The 15,623-nt window shown below is 41.7% G+C and overlaps 1 protein-coding gene across 4 annotated transcripts in view; it reads left to right on the top strand.

Moving 5' to 3' along the window:
• Nucleotides 1-15,623, top strand: part of RUFY3 (RUN and FYVE domain containing 3) — a 108,190-nt gene that overhangs the window by 53,597 nt on the left and 38,970 nt on the right. For all 4 annotated transcript variants that reach the window (XM_068233320.1, XM_068233328.1, XM_068233325.1 and 1 more), the window contains exons 2-6: nucleotides 9,511-9,684; nucleotides 11,265-11,382; nucleotides 12,217-12,318; nucleotides 13,422-13,545; nucleotides 13,631-13,692. In XM_068233320.1, the coding sequence (XP_068089421.1) occupies nucleotides 9,511-9,684; nucleotides 11,265-11,382; nucleotides 12,217-12,318; nucleotides 13,422-13,545; nucleotides 13,631-13,692 (580 nt within the window). The remainder of the gene's footprint in view (nucleotides 1-9,510; nucleotides 9,685-11,264; nucleotides 11,383-12,216; nucleotides 12,319-13,421; nucleotides 13,546-13,630; nucleotides 13,693-15,623) is intronic.

Below are 15,623 nucleotides of genomic sequence, written 5' to 3' on the forward strand. Positions count from 1 at the left end.
TTGTCATTATGGGGTATTGTGTGTAGAATTCTGAGGGAAAAAATGAATTTAATCCATTTTGGAATAAGGCTGTAACATAACAAAATGTGGAAAAAGTGATTCACTGTGGATACTTTTTGGATGCACTTTATTTGGCCATCTTTCTCCACATCCTGTAGTAGTCAGTGGCTTAGCTAGATGATTGGGCTCCATTGAAAATACTGTGAGCAGCCATAAAAAAATTGAATAATTGTGCATCAACTCTGAATTATTTACATAATTGTCCATCCCTACCCTTCAGCATAGTCAAATTCACTGCAAGTACCGCTCTCCCAACTCTGCCACCCTTTCAGTGGTTTCAGGTCTCTCCTACAGCCCTCTTGTTTGTGCACCCTACAATACCACTAACTAGGCCTGAACGATTTTAGGAAAAGATTGAATCGCACGATTTCTGTCAAATTGCGATTTCGATTCTATTCACGATTTTCTTAAAATAAAGCTTTTGTACTAAATTCACAATGCACACCATGTACTTTGGCCAGTTATCAAGCCTGAAACAAACCATTTTAGGATTAATCAGTCTGCTCACTTAGCTCCTTTATTAAATGCACAGTGTCCAGCAGACCAGGCCAGCACACAACAGCTTTGCACAGATCAGTGAGATCACCATGCTGTTTGCATCAATCAGAATTCTGCTGTGCAAAGGAGGCGGAGCTGTGATAAATCCATTTCCAAGCCTTAAGATTTGATTACTGGCCATACTTTTTTTGAGTTACAGGCGCAGCTGGAGTGAGCGTGAGTGCTGATGACAGGTGCACTGGAGGGAAAACAAGCGAGACCCTGCGAGCCGAGTCTGCCGCCCGCCCAGCTGATTATGCGCTGGGAGCACTGTTGGAGGCTGAGAGAAACGAGCGAGAGCCTGCAGGTGGAGTCTGTCGCGCGGCACCCACCCACCTCATGACACGCTAGGTGGAGTCTGTCACGCGTGCCCGCCCACCTCATGACACGCTAGGTGGAGTCTGTCGCACGGCGCCCGCCCACCTCATGACACGCTAGGCAGAGTAGGAGGGCAAGAGAGCCGATGACGTAGCGGCGCACAGCGGGAGAAAGGACGGAGTGATAGTGAGCCACCGCTGGGAAAAAGAGACGAGCCGCTGCTACTTGACCATAGAGCGGCAAGTTGGAATGCACAGCGGGAGGGCGCGGGATATCGGAAAAATCGCTGCTCTGGCGATCACAGAATCGCCGTTTCTGTAATCGCGATTTCGATGCAAAAACGATAAATCGTTCAGGCCTACCACTAACTCATTAATGGCATTGTGGTAATGATTTGCATGGAGATGATCAATAATAACAGCTCCATCCATGGCCCTGCATCAGACTGGTTTCTTCTCCTGCAGTGGTTCCTTTCTGTGTCATGGAAAATAGTCCTGTGAGGAAAGACTCCACCCCCAGCTCACAGGAGGAGACACTCCTCAAATCCAAGTCTGAGTGAGGCAGTGGGAGGCATTTTTGAATACCATATAAGCATGGTGGTAAATGGGGATGAATGAACAATTCTTTCTGAAACATGCAAATCTTAGCTGATCCAGGGAGAAAATTAGCCCAGAAACCCACTAGGAGCAATTTCTAATTGCTAGTGATTTGAAAAAGCTCTTGCTAATGCAATGCTATGGGGCATTTTTATAAAATCACATCGCTCAAGTGGGATCACACCCATAGCATTACATTAGAAAGCATTTTCAAATCGCAAAGCGCTTAGAAAATCACTCCGAGTGGATTTCTGGCCTTGGTACATTATAATCTGACGCACTGCAGCTGCTGGTTCCTATGACTTCCTATGTCTCAGGAGATTTGCTTGTAAGGTCCCTTTTACATGGGAGGCTGAGGCGGTGAAATCGCCCCATCAGCTGTTCTTGTGCACCAGCTGGGTTCCTAAAAGCGCTCAGCACAGGTGTTGGAGATGTTGCCCTCCATGGAGTCACATCTGAGGGTGGCTATGCTCAGACATGACATGTCGTGGATTTCTGCCACCATGTAATGCCACCACATGTCACATGACACGTGGCGTTCTAAACCATGCCAAAGACAAGTGTGCAATTCAGCTTCTTGTGCAAAAGAGGCGTACAGTCTTTCACACTTCTAACATGTTTACATTAAATTTCTTTGCACATCGGTGCGCTTTTTCTGCGTGTGTTTTTTCCCTTGCTTTCAACAATATTAAAACGCGTGTGTTTTCTTTAAAACGATGCAGCATGCTATGCTCTTTAAAAAATCAACATAAAAAAAAAAACAACATAACATATGATCACAAGAACATGTAGTGAAAGGACCTTGATAAGACATTTTTGCTAATCTCTGTGGTAAATTGGAAATCTTTCGCATTATACAGTCGGATCCTCTGAAGACGGAGACCTATATCTGCCTATGGTTCATTCTATACAGTTAGTACCAAACCTGGCTTTACTCATTAAACCTGAGGACTGTAACAATTGGAAATCTCTTAACAATAGGATGTGGTGAACATTGTTAGTTTTAATAATATGAATAAAAACCCCTCTTCCAACTGTATTTATTTATATATGTATTCTTTCTATAATTCTTTTATTGTGAATAGTATACAGCTCAGTCCTCTCTATAGATGTAGTTAGAAGAATGTGCTTAGGCTGATCAATTAGGCCTTGAAAAACCAGAGTAGGCCAGCTCTTTATTCATCATGTGCATATGCTGACAGAATGTTAATGTTTTTTATTATCTTTGTTCAGCCCTAGAGAACATGACTTGTGTGTCTTCCAAGACTTGCTGTGAGATTATCTAGTATTCCCATAAGTGGCATTAACAGCAGTGGGGGTTTAAAGTGATATGTCACATGAACAGTGGTGGGATAAGGGATGCAGTATCTCCAGGGACCTGCAGACATTCAGCTATTGTATACAATTCTATATAGCTTCCTGTTTAGAAACATTGCCATAAATGCAAGCTGGCACTATAAGCATCTCTATTCTGAAGTCAAGCTCTGGTTACAGTATTAGCGATATAATTTAGCCTTCATAAGACAAAATATGCAGATATTCAGCCTTATGTGAGCAGGAAACCACCCCCATACTGCATAAATTAAGCTACGTGAATAAATACAGGTATTCTAATAATTCCTTTATATGTCTGAAAACCCAGGCATGTACCCAGAGCTGCTGGTGTGCAGCATACCTACAGTCAGATCATCCAACTTGCAGACAGCTGTTTCAGCCGTGGCCCTCAGTGCATGGTTAGATATGGCACTGTGGGTATCACATGCGAGGCAGAGGTGTTGTAAGGTATCCAGTTTGGTCACCATCATTTTACTCTCTAATTATATGAAGTACAGTATAGACCTTTTTTTTGGGGGGGGGGGGGAGGGAAGAGTCCTAGTGGTTCTTGTTTGCCATGCTGTAACTGGGTAGCACAATATTAGAAGTGTTACTGGACAGCATCACAAGAGATTTCTAAAAGTGATTATGGTAGGTCATATTTATGCCTAGTAAAAACAGAGCTGAGTAAAGGACAGTGTCACAGTGGTAGTGACAGGAGTTGTCATGTGATTGTAAATGAGCCTTGCTCTGCAGAGTTGCATGAATCCCGTGCTGTGAGGCATGCCATGTGTTTACTGAGCTTTTATTTGGTTGGCACACAGCTACAGCATAATGTTGAAGGCCATATTGCAAGAACACAGGAATCCTGCTATTTACATTCATACTGCTGTTGCCAAGGAACTGGAAAGCAGTCCTTTGAGACCAGAGAGTACTAGAACAATTTTACATCATATTCCAGTCTGTTCTAATGCTGCTGGTTATAGGTCATTCTTGCTTTAGCTTGGATTATGTTGCTGAAAGCAACCAATCAGATTATTTTTATGATTTCTTTTTTATTTGCACTGTAAAATACTTATGGCATCTGCTCTCACTATTATCATGTACTACATATGTTTTGTTTATTCCTTGTAGCATACGCAGAATTGCACAATGAATATGTTCCAAAAAAGAAGAAAAAAAGGCTATAGGTGGTGGGTTCATTCGTAGAGCATTCCACACATACTGAACCTTTCGTTTGCATATCTCAAGCTGTCTTCAGAACCTAATGACGTTGGTCATCTGTGGGGTTTTTTTTTTTTTTTTTTTTTTTTTTTTTTTTTATCCCTCTCCCATCTACTTGAATATTCTAGTGAATTAATTACGAATACCTCCATTATAAATTGCAGTGATTTCACTTCTGCCCTTCCTGTGCCAGGGCTCCTCCCCCTTTTCCCCAGACTTCTCCCACAACACCCTCTTCTATGTTTGTGACCTGCCACCATGGCAACAATATAGGCATTGCTTGAGAGAGAAAAAACCCACAGTGCCTAGCGATCTCCTCTTCTTCCCTCAGGCACCGGAGCCACGGCTGCTCTGAGATGGGACTTAATGGGGAGGTAGAAGGGTGTAAGGGGTGCTTCTCCACTGCCCATGCCAAATGCTAGCAAGTGCCTGGCTGGTGCATGGGAGCCTTCACCCTCCTGTGTAAATGAGGCCTACATCTCACTGAAATGCACTAAAATGGGAAATATTGACAAAAAGCTCTTGTTAAATATGGTACAAAAATGGCGAACAGCAGACAAATTGAAGAAGTTTACTGAGAATTTCTGAAGTTATTTTGATCTTAAAGAGAACCCGAGGTGTGTTTAAAGAATGTTATCTGCATACAGAGGCTGGATCTGCCTATACAGCCCAGCCTCTGTTGCTATCCCAAACCCCACTAAGGTCCCCCTGCACTCTGCAATCCCTCATAAATCACAGCCATGCTGTGAGGCTGTGTTTACATCTGTAGTGTCAGTCTCAGCTGCTCCCCCGCCTCCTGCATAGCTCCGGTCCCTGCCCCCGTCCCTTCCCTCCAATCAGCAGGGAGGGAAAGAATGCAGGCGGGGACTGGAGTTCTGCAGGAGGCGGGGAGAGCAGCAGACTGACACTATAGAGATAAACACAGCCAGCTCTGACAAGCTGTTTGTCAGCAGCATGGCTGTGATTTATGAGGGATTGCAGAGTGCAGGGGACCTTAGGGGGGTTTGGGATAGCAACAGAGGCTGGGCTGTATAGGCAGATCCAGCCTCTGTATGCAGATAATATTCTTCAAACCCACCTCGGGTTCTCTTTAAGCCCAATCTATACGGTACGATTCTTTATACGATTCGATTACAATTCTATTTACTATCCGATTAAATCCAACATGTCCGATCAGGATTCGATTCGATTCAATTCGATTTGCCATTGTTTTGCAATCCCGATCGGACATGTTGGATTTAATCGGATCGTAAATAGAATCGTAATCGAATAGTATAAAGAATCATATCATGTAGATGGGGCTTTTGATAACTCATTTGCAGTTTGTCGGGACTCCAAATTACCATTACAGGTGTCCAAAGACCCATTCCAATTAATGGTTTTAGACAGGTGATGGATGGCATCCCAAATTCAGACACAAGTTTGAGTGTAAATAGTGTTTTTGGCATCCTGCCAATCTATAATGCATCAGTAATGTCTAATTCACATCCCTGATAAAAGTATGTGTCAAATCTAGTCATGCTTCAGTTAGAAACATCTGATCCGTATGCTTGTTCAGGGTCTATGGCTAAAAGTATTAAAGGCAGAGGATGAGCAGGACAGCCAGGCAATTTGCATTGCTAAAAAGGAAATCAATATGGCAGCCTTCGTACCCCTCTTATTAAAGAGTCGATTAAGGCAGGGGTCACTCTTGCTTTAAATAGCAGGCGTAATCCACAACGTGAAAGCACACAATGCATCCTACTGCACAATTGCAGTGCACTGAGAGCAATGTGTGGGTTTCCGCAGTGTGGAAAAATAGCCCGCAATGCTTTTCATCGCACAATGCGTGTGATTCGGTATTACCAACAGTCAGCTGTTCTCAGCTGGCTGCTGGCCAAGAATGCAGATTGCTGTTACTCCGCAGCTTCAAGTGTGACACAACCCTCAGGCCCCATTCACACTAGAGCGTTTTGCCGCGATTTCGGCAAAACGCTCAAACGCTAGTGCTTTTTAAAAGCGCTAGCGTAATGAAAACCTATAGGCCCGTTCTTACTTGGGGCGATTTGTGCTAATCGCCACAAATCGCCCAAAAACGCAAACTCGTCGCCTGCACCACGCGATCGCGTTTCAGTGCTATAGAAGCGCTAAACGCGCCCAGCGGGAGGTGACGACGGATCCGTCGTTGCCTGCAGTCCGGCGTGTGTATGGACCTTTATACACATGCTAATTGAAACTAGAATTTAGCATGTGTACAGTAACCCCCAATGCCCCCTGATGCCTTGGCCAGCGATCAGCCTGCTGAATTGACTCGACTGAGCACTGGCCAAGAAAGAGCATTGTTCTTCCCACTCACCCTGCTGGCCTCAGGACGTCACTTGCGCACTACTCTGCTGCCTCTCCTCCTCCCGCATAGCAACAGAACACGTCACTAGGCTAATGACACATCTATTGTCCCTCGGCCGTGCCTTATAGTGTTGACTGGTCTAAAACACATGTACAACGCTTTAGTGAGTTGACAGTTTAGTTCTCGCAGTCATATGAATGCACCAGTGGTCAAAACTTTAAAATATATATGAAGGCTGTTCTGAAGTTACTAAAGATGAATTCTTGCTATGTTTCTGCAGTAGTACTAACTGTAATTCACCCATATTTCAGCGTTCATTGCTTTATTCTGATATGACTCGGGTGACGGTTGCAGACTTTAGTGACATGGTAGATATGGTATGATACATATGCAAAGTTTTAGAACAAACAAGAGCACATTTTAGAAACCATTTAAAGATGAATGATGTCCACTATAAAAGTTCCATTATTTACATAGTTGTAGGTTATTGAGTGCCACATCCACTTTAAAAACACTTAAAGGAATACTCTTGGGGGGGTTGGGGGAAAATGAGTTGAACTTACCCGGGGCTTCTTATGGTCCCCCCGCAGACATTCTGTGCCCGCGCAGCTACTCACTGATGCTGCGGCCCCGTCTCTGGTTCACTTCTGGAATTTCAGACTTTAAAGTCTGAAAACCACTGCGCCTGCGTTGCCGTGTCCTCGCTCCCGCTGATGTCACCAGGAGCGCACAGCGCAGGCCCAGTATGGTCTGTGCCTGCGCAGTACGCTCCTGGTGACATCAGCGGGAGCGAGGACACGGCAACGCAGGCGCAGTGGTTTTCAGACTTTAAAGTCATATATAATACATATCACAGCACTTGCAAATAGTCAGGATTTTTTTGGGATGACGTACATCTGCCAGTGCTTACCTTTTCAGGAGAACAGTAAATCCTCTCCATTATTGGTCTAGTTTTGTATGAGGAATTTCATTTAATAAGTTACCTGTTTTAATGATGGGTAAACGTTCCTTATTTTTCCTTTGGCCTACCTTTTCATCTCTTGGTAAATGCAGTGTTTAAAGATTTTAGATAAGTGTTGCTGGCATGCTAGCCTGTAATTATTGCCCTAGCTTTCACAGTCCTATGTTTAGAGAAACAATGGTCTCCTTTTTTTACTCTCAATGATTTGCACTGTTGCAATTAAGGAGAAAAAAGGCACTTTTTGCCATGAGTAGAGCATATTAGATTGAAGCTTGAGGAACGCTGTCGGGTGTATAAATTCCCAGCTAGTAGGAAAAGAGCTCAGTAGTCAGCTCAGCTTCTGAGATGTCAGCTCACTTACTTGGCTTTGTCCTTTCTCTGATGAAACCAAAATCTGAATGCAGTCAGCCGAGCCCTGCTTCTTGTGGCCCACCATCTCTTTTGGGATTGGAGTTGGCTGAAGTTCTTTCAAAAGGTAAAATGATTATTGTGCAGATAGTAGGGACTCATGTATGGGATGCAGTGTCGTAGTGCCCGACACAGGAGCATCATACATTGCACAGGAAGCAATGCCTGTCATTCCCATGAATATGTGACACTGCGTTGTGATATGCATACACACTGCTTGGTGCGGCCTATTCTGTGTGAGAAACTGTGTCAGCTAAGCATGACCACGTGCTGTGAGGTACAATGCTTAGCCACCTGCTTGACAAAACCTATGTGCAGGCTCCTTTGGTTAATCAATTCACTTGCTTTGGCTTAAATATAAAATCGCTGTAGTTTGCATTTAGCGGCTGACAGTTAACGGTCTGCTGACCATGGCATGTGATGTTCCTTTCTCTCTTTGTATAACTTTTTAAATATGCCTGGTAATTGTAACCTAAAGCAACAGACATACAGGATAACTGAAAAAAAGAATAAGGCTATGTTTACATATGGTGCATGCGTGGCATAATAACCACTTTGTAACATGGCTTGCTGCACTGCAATCCAGTTTGAGCAACTTTGGGTACCTGGAGTTGGGAGTATTCATAAACTGAGGGTCGGAATTGGAGGATTTTTGTACTTCAGCCCTAGCTATGTGATGTTCTCAGTGCACCATGTGCATTGCGGTATAAAGGCATGCACAAAATGTACATGTTAAGTGTCATCGAAGCAGCCTTTCTATTGACTGTATGCTTGACTGTACTTCACTATATGGGACGCAACACGTGGATAATGTTCATTGCGGCTATGCGGTTGCAGTGCTTTCCTGCACTATGAACCTAGCCAAAGGATTATTTCACAGTTTGTATGTCAGAGCTGGAAATTCACATTGTGCTGTAGCACTGCAGTGTGACCACACAGTGAAGCATACAGTACAAAGACAGTATGCCTCACCACCACTGTAAATATGGGTGTTGCTCCAATGGAACCCGCCACTCTACACTTCATGTGAAATCACCATAGGAATACCATTGCAGCGTGGAATGCAATGGACAGTGTGAAAGGACCCTAAATGTTCTTTCTGAAATCAGATTAGTTTAATTTGCATACTAATCTACTTCATAATAATTTGTCCCTGCAGAGAGTGTGTGTGTGTAATTATTGTTGGGACATTCGTTTATAAGCCCCACTGGGTTACTGAAAAATCGTGACAGAAGCCAGTGATCATTCCTGGTTCTTTTAACCTTTGTACCTGACAGATTCCTCTGCCTGCTCATGAGAGATGGTCAGTGAGAAATGCTCATAATTCCAGCTTGCTTGCAGATTTAATGAAAATTGTATGAAGGGTGGAACTGAGCCAATCAAAATTGGCAGGAAATGGATTTGATTGGTTTATTTCCAATCATGCCAGATTTATCAGCATCTCATTCAGCATCTCTACTGCTCATATCTTCGTTCCTCTTTTAATAAACTGACATGAGTGTATTTTTAATAAATACACTGACCTACATTTTCAGCAATGTGTGTTGGTGGTAACTGGGGCAGATATACAGTTTGTGCAGTCATACAGTTGGCATAGTCTTCACTTTGTCTCTGTACCGTGTTGTAAGGCAATTCACAATGTTCACATATCCATAAATGCCATGAAAAGTGTGATGCATAATTCATCAGTGCTGTTACACTATCTATTCAAGCATACAAGTTGATTTCCTGCTGTAGTTTAACTTTTTGTGTCTCTTTTTTTCTAGATCCCAATTATCTAATGGCCAACGAACGAATGAATCTCATGAACATGGCAAAATTGAGTATAAAGGGTTTAATTGAATCTGCTCTCAATCTGGGTCGGACCTTGGACTCTGACTATGCACCGCTGCAGCAGTTCTTTGTAGTGATGGAGCACTGTTTAAAGCATGGCTTAAAAGGTATGCCCTTCGACATTGTCATTGTTAGTGATGGACAGAGACTAACAAAACCTTGGCAGGGCACAATTCACAACAAGCATTGTGAGTGGTTTGAGTTGTGACCCACAAAGGCCTATGCTTGATTTGCGTATGTCGGCGGATCTTTTTTCAACCCAACTATGCCGACAGTGTGATGTCATTTATAGCATATAACATCAGCACAACTGTAACTCTAAGGGTTCTTGTCCACTATTTTTAAATCGTTAGGGTTGTTAATTTAACATAGGAATCATGGAAGGTATTTTCCAATACTGTAAATCGATTTGCAAATCGCAAATGCTTTCTGGAGTGATTTTAAGAGCGGTTATGGAAATGCAATGCGGATGAAAAATTGCAATCTCATAACAAAATTGAATCACAATCACTTGCGCTTTTGCTTTTTTGTGGTTTTGCTAGTGGGAAAGAGCCCTAAGTTTGCAGATACAACAGACCTCTGCTTAAAGTGGACCTACCCTTACACACTGAAGATCGCAAACCTGGTTCAATGTGCTCTTATTTTTCGGGTCGCCGCAATTACGGAGTGATTGGACGATTTTTTTTTTTAAGCTTGATGGAAGATCACAAAACACCATGCTATGCAATTTGTATTCGCTCCCATTCATTTAACCCAATTGCAAACCAGGGAAAATGCAGCAGACGCTGTAATTGCGACTGGGTGTAAATTGGATTGCACTACTCTGTACAGGGCCCCTGATTATTATGCCTGTCATGATGCTTTTGGGATCTGCAAAATGTATAGGCTTTGATTTATTTAATTGAATCGCATGCAGTGTGTTCGGGTCCTAAGTCATATAACAAAATATTTAATAAGGTGCTTTGGGGATTAGAGGCAGCCCTGCTAACTCAAGGAAAGATAGTCACTGTGGTGTTTGTTCAGGTCTGTTCTCTCTCAGGGGTTGATGCACAAAACTTATTTCTCCTAACCCGTTTCTCACTTTATCTATAAAAAAAACTTTTCTGCACTGTAAAGGCAATAAATGAAAATAAGTTGATGATTATTATAACTTTGGTATTACTTCTCTTGCCATGTTTCTAACACTTTTTTGCTTGTCGGTTGCTTAAAATGTTTTATATAGAATAAGGTGAAAAATGAATAAGGTGAGATGATTTGTGAGGAAAAAAAAATTGCAGGTTATTGCAAACCACCTTTGTGTGTATATTTCTTACATAAGTGTGCTTACTAGCTCCTTGTCTAACAACACTGCACCATTGGGCTCCTGGTCTCCATCATCCTGTAGATTCTTGGAGGTTACGGGTAACCATCAAGGATCAACACTTTTTTTTTTCTTCCATATATTATTATTATTGATTTATATAGCGCAAGCATCTTCCGTGGCGCTGATATATTGCCAGTTAAAATAGGGTTTATAGAACTATTTTCAATCAATTAGTTTTTTTTTTTTAAGTGCAGTTAAATATAACATTTTAATGTATTTCAAAAGACCTGAACTACTTTTCTATTGTTTCATTTGCTATAGAAAAATGACCAGTGCATAGTGTATACAAACCATGCATTTTTGTGTTTTGCTGTTATTTTCCAGGTAAGAAGTCCTTTCTTGGCCAGAATAAGTCCTTCTGGGGTCCTCTGGAATTAGTGGAGAAACTTGTACCTGAAGCATCAGAGATTACAGCTAGTGTTAAGGATCTACCTGGGCTCAAGTGAGTTGAAGTGTATTTCATTAGTATGGTCTGTGCTTTTTGGGTTATATATGTACATTTCCATTCAATAGTTTCTTGGACTGCAGGACCATTGTTCTTTGTTGTGCAATGAACAGAGTGTGATGATAGCTCAGAGGCACAGACAGTGCAGAGGCACAGCAGCACTATGACAGAGCAGCATATACTAACAGGATATGCTGCTGCCTCCACCCTATGTGGCATAGTGAGCATGTGTGAAGCATCTTTCTGTACCTTGATGGGTCCTCAGTGAGGGTAAACTATGTTAGTTGTAAGAACAATAAAGAAAACACTGAGAATCCCCTATGAGGAAATGGGCTAGTCCAAAACCTGTCAGTTCTGTCAGATTTTTACTACCTCCTGTAAGTGGCAGCAATATAGAAAAAAGTAATTTATGGCTCATTTTACTCTGGTAGAAATGTACTTTTTATTTGTGTTTTTATATGTTTTAAATTTTACAATTGTTCTCGATAGTGGTCCTTTAAGAAGAGGAGCTGCAGTGAGAAGTGGTGCTACAAACAATTAGATGAGGATAACCGTTAGAACCTACATTTAATTTTTTTTTTCAATTTAGCCCAGACATTCACTTTAACTGGGGGAACTATTAATGGATAGTCCAGTTAGGGATGTCCCTCACTTGCCAAGCAGATGGTTAGTCAAAGTGTACATTTCGCTACCTGAAATATTTGTGAAGGGTACATATTTTTAACAGGATATTGGCAACAAAACGTACTCTAGCGTCAGTGGCAGGGTCACATTTGAAGCTTAATGTAAAGCACTATTACAAGTCCTTATTTTCCTGTATTCCATCCATAGGACACCTGCAGGCAGAGGCAGAGCCTGGTTGCGCTTAGCACTGATGCAGAAGAAGCTTTCTGAGTACATGAAGGCCCTCATCAATAGAAAAGATCTTCTCAGGTATCTTGACAAATGTATTGTTTTGTATACAACAAAGAAGAATGTAAAGCAACCTTGGAGTATATTTCTACAATGTAAACTGGTGCTGAGGCTGTAGAGTCTCTTCATTGGGATTTGGCTGAACTTCTAAGCCATGCTCATTACCATGGTGGCCACTAGGGATAGTCTGTGAGATGCTAGTAATTCCAAGTTGTTGCAAGTTTTTGCAGCTTGAAAATGGATTGGCTGCAGACATTTGCGTACAGTTTGCATTAATGGAATAATTTCCATCTCTTTGATCATCCTGCTGACCACCCCACCTCGCATGGCTGTGCTGCTTCCGGTGGGCTCGATGAGTAGGAGAACAATGCTATCTGGGGTCACTCTGGTGTCTGATATCGCTAAAGATCCAAGAAGTCTTTATTGGCCACCTTGGCTGAGTTGAATCCAGTGTATGTACGTAGCTTTACTCACAGATCTGTCTCTCCATATGCTCCTCAAGGAGCTCGGAAGGTTGCCTTGCATGACCCAGCTGTTACTAAGCTGGGAGTGATGCAAAAGTATAAATATTCAGTATCGCCAGTATCAGAGCCTGGTTTTAAAATATACAGACACTTAAAATGTCATCACATTGCAGGTCACAGACTATACAGTAAGAATGTGGACAGAATGGAGTCACATCTATCACACCAGTCACCATGGGCAAGAGCTGCCTATGTCTAGAAATGGGGAGTGCTTTCAAGTGGAAGTCAAGATGAAACCTTTATTTTGGAGATGAATATTAGGTTTAATGGAGCTTTTACTACATACTGGAACACTTTCTAGAGTAGTTTTGTCACACAAGTTGGGGAATAGGATTGCAAGTACAGCCATAGTAACCCTGCCAAACTCTATGGCGTCTGATATTGCTGCATTATGTTACGTACCCACTGGAAGATGGAGTGTGTTAATCACCCAACTAAACGATCCTAACACCATCTATATTTCACTATATCTATGCAATGTGATACTTTGACGAAACACACAAGAATCTTTGTAGATCTTTTGTATAAACAATCTGAGCTGGACATATTAGGGTAGTATATTTATTTCCAATCGGTGCTCTTTTGTCTATTTTCTTTTAGTGAATTCTATGAGCCCAATGCACTGATGATGGAAGAGGAAGGTGCAATCATTTCAGGGCTTTTGGTTGGACTTAATGTGATTGATGCAAATTTCTGTATGAAAGGGGAAGATCTGGATTCACAGGTATGTCTAGCAACATACTAGCATAGAAAATTTATACTACTAGAATATTGTTACTGATTAGTATTTTTTTCTCCTTTAACTTCAGGTTGGCGTAATTGATTTTTCAATGTACCTAAAAGAAGGTCCCATAGCCAAATGCAGCGAAGGGTACGTATAAACCAGTGTCACCGGTGATTGTGGTTATCCATCATCCACAAGTAGAGTTTACAGATCAGGCTGTCACTAAGAAATTATAATTATAGCATGTATTTTAAAACTATAATGGCAGAAAACGGAGAAATATTTTTTTTTTCCATTTTTTTTTAATTTTCCCATTAAAATGCATTTAGAATAAAATTATTCTTAGTAAAATGTACCACCCAAAAAAGCCTATTTGGTGGCGGAAAAAACAAGATATAGATTGTCTTGTTGTGATAAGTAGTAATAAAGCTATTGGTAAATGAATGGAAGGAGCACTGTGAAAGATGAAAATTGCTCTGGTCCTGAAGGGGAAAATCCCCTCAGTAGTGAAGTGGTTAATGCTCCCAAATGATCATCTCTGATCGTTCATAAGGAGAATCATTTGTAAACGATCGTTCAGCAAATTATATTGTTAGCGGCCACCTTTACGTAAGTGAAGAGTTTCTACCAGATATCATATTTTCTTTTATGGTCTACTAACTTTCGCCAGTATATGTTAGACAAGCCACCTAACTACTACTGAGCAGGAATGAGCTGAAGTTGTTACCATGTATACGAGATTTATACATTGTATAAACCTGACTGTCACAAAACAGCGTCAGCTAGCAAAATTAGTGTTCATTCAGAAGAACGACTGAGAGGCAATGGATGTGTTACATGTGTGCAAGTGTGCGTGTATGTTAGTGTGTATGTGTGTGTCTGTATATGTGTATTTGTGTGTGTTAGCGACACCTGCTGTCCATTTTCTAGCTATATTAACTTGCATTACATTTGTATGAACTCATCAGGTATTAGATTCTCATTGACCATCCTTGGCATGCAGCATTCGCCCTAGTACTGCTTGCACCGCATTCAGTCAGCTGCAGCCACCAGCTACATTTGACTAGCTGGCATCCACCAACTCACGTGGCTACCTTATGGGTGCACTTTGACTGCTTTATAACAGTAGTTATGGCTGAAAATCCCTCCCTGTTGAGTGCCTAAACTCCATCACGATAATAATGATGTGGTTCAGATGTCTGTGTTAATGTTTCACAAAGTACCTTTAAAACCTTAATTTGTCTGTCTGGGTGTGAATGGGAAAACTGTCAAAACTAGCTCAACTGTAATTAGGCTGAGAAGACAATTGAGAGTAGGGAACAAGCTTAGCTTGAATTTTTATATGTATATTTGGTATTTATTGTAAACAAGAGAGATTGGTTTATTTAGGAGTTACAAGACCTAGAAATGTCATGGTCCGCGTCATGATCAGAGTGGAAAATTGGGCATGATAGGACTAGACAGCATGACTTATTAGCATCCTGTTTTTCTACAAATGCCAATGCTGCCACAGCCAGAGGCAAATGTCTGGCGAGATGTAATGAATTTATTTTGCTACTTGCTATCTTTTTGGCTGCTTCTTTAGTTTTAGGTTCATATTATGAAAGGACGACATATTTATTCCCTTTTGTGGAAGGTCTGTCAAGCATGAATGAGTGAATTAAGGTATAGGTTACAGAAACTAGAGCAAACAGGAAGCAGAACAGCTTTCTATTCCTCTTCATATTATAATAAACTTAGCTGAGTAGAATATGGAGGGAACCACTCATTTTAGCCCTCATTGACTAAATCTACAGTATGTAGACAGTATTGTAGACAGTATGTGGCAATTTTACCATTACTATGGCTAACAGCTTAGTGCCCTTTGACTTATTAGCGCAACCTGAGTTACCCAAGTAATGTGGTAACGCACTATAATGCTAATTAGGCAAGGGACACTGCACTGTCAATGGTAAAATTGTTGGGTGCTGCCTGCTCCCTGTAGGCTAGGGAATCGGGGGCCTTGCTCATGTGTTATTCATAGTTTGTCATTGATCACTCACTCACGGCTGTGTGCAGCAGCCTCCTCCGGCAGCATA

This window comes from Hyperolius riggenbachi, chromosome 1 (assembly GCF_040937935.1).
Source record: "Hyperolius riggenbachi isolate aHypRig1 chromosome 1, aHypRig1.pri, whole genome shotgun sequence".
NCBI classification, from domain to species: domain Eukaryota; kingdom Metazoa; phylum Chordata; class Amphibia; order Anura; family Hyperoliidae; genus Hyperolius; species Hyperolius riggenbachi.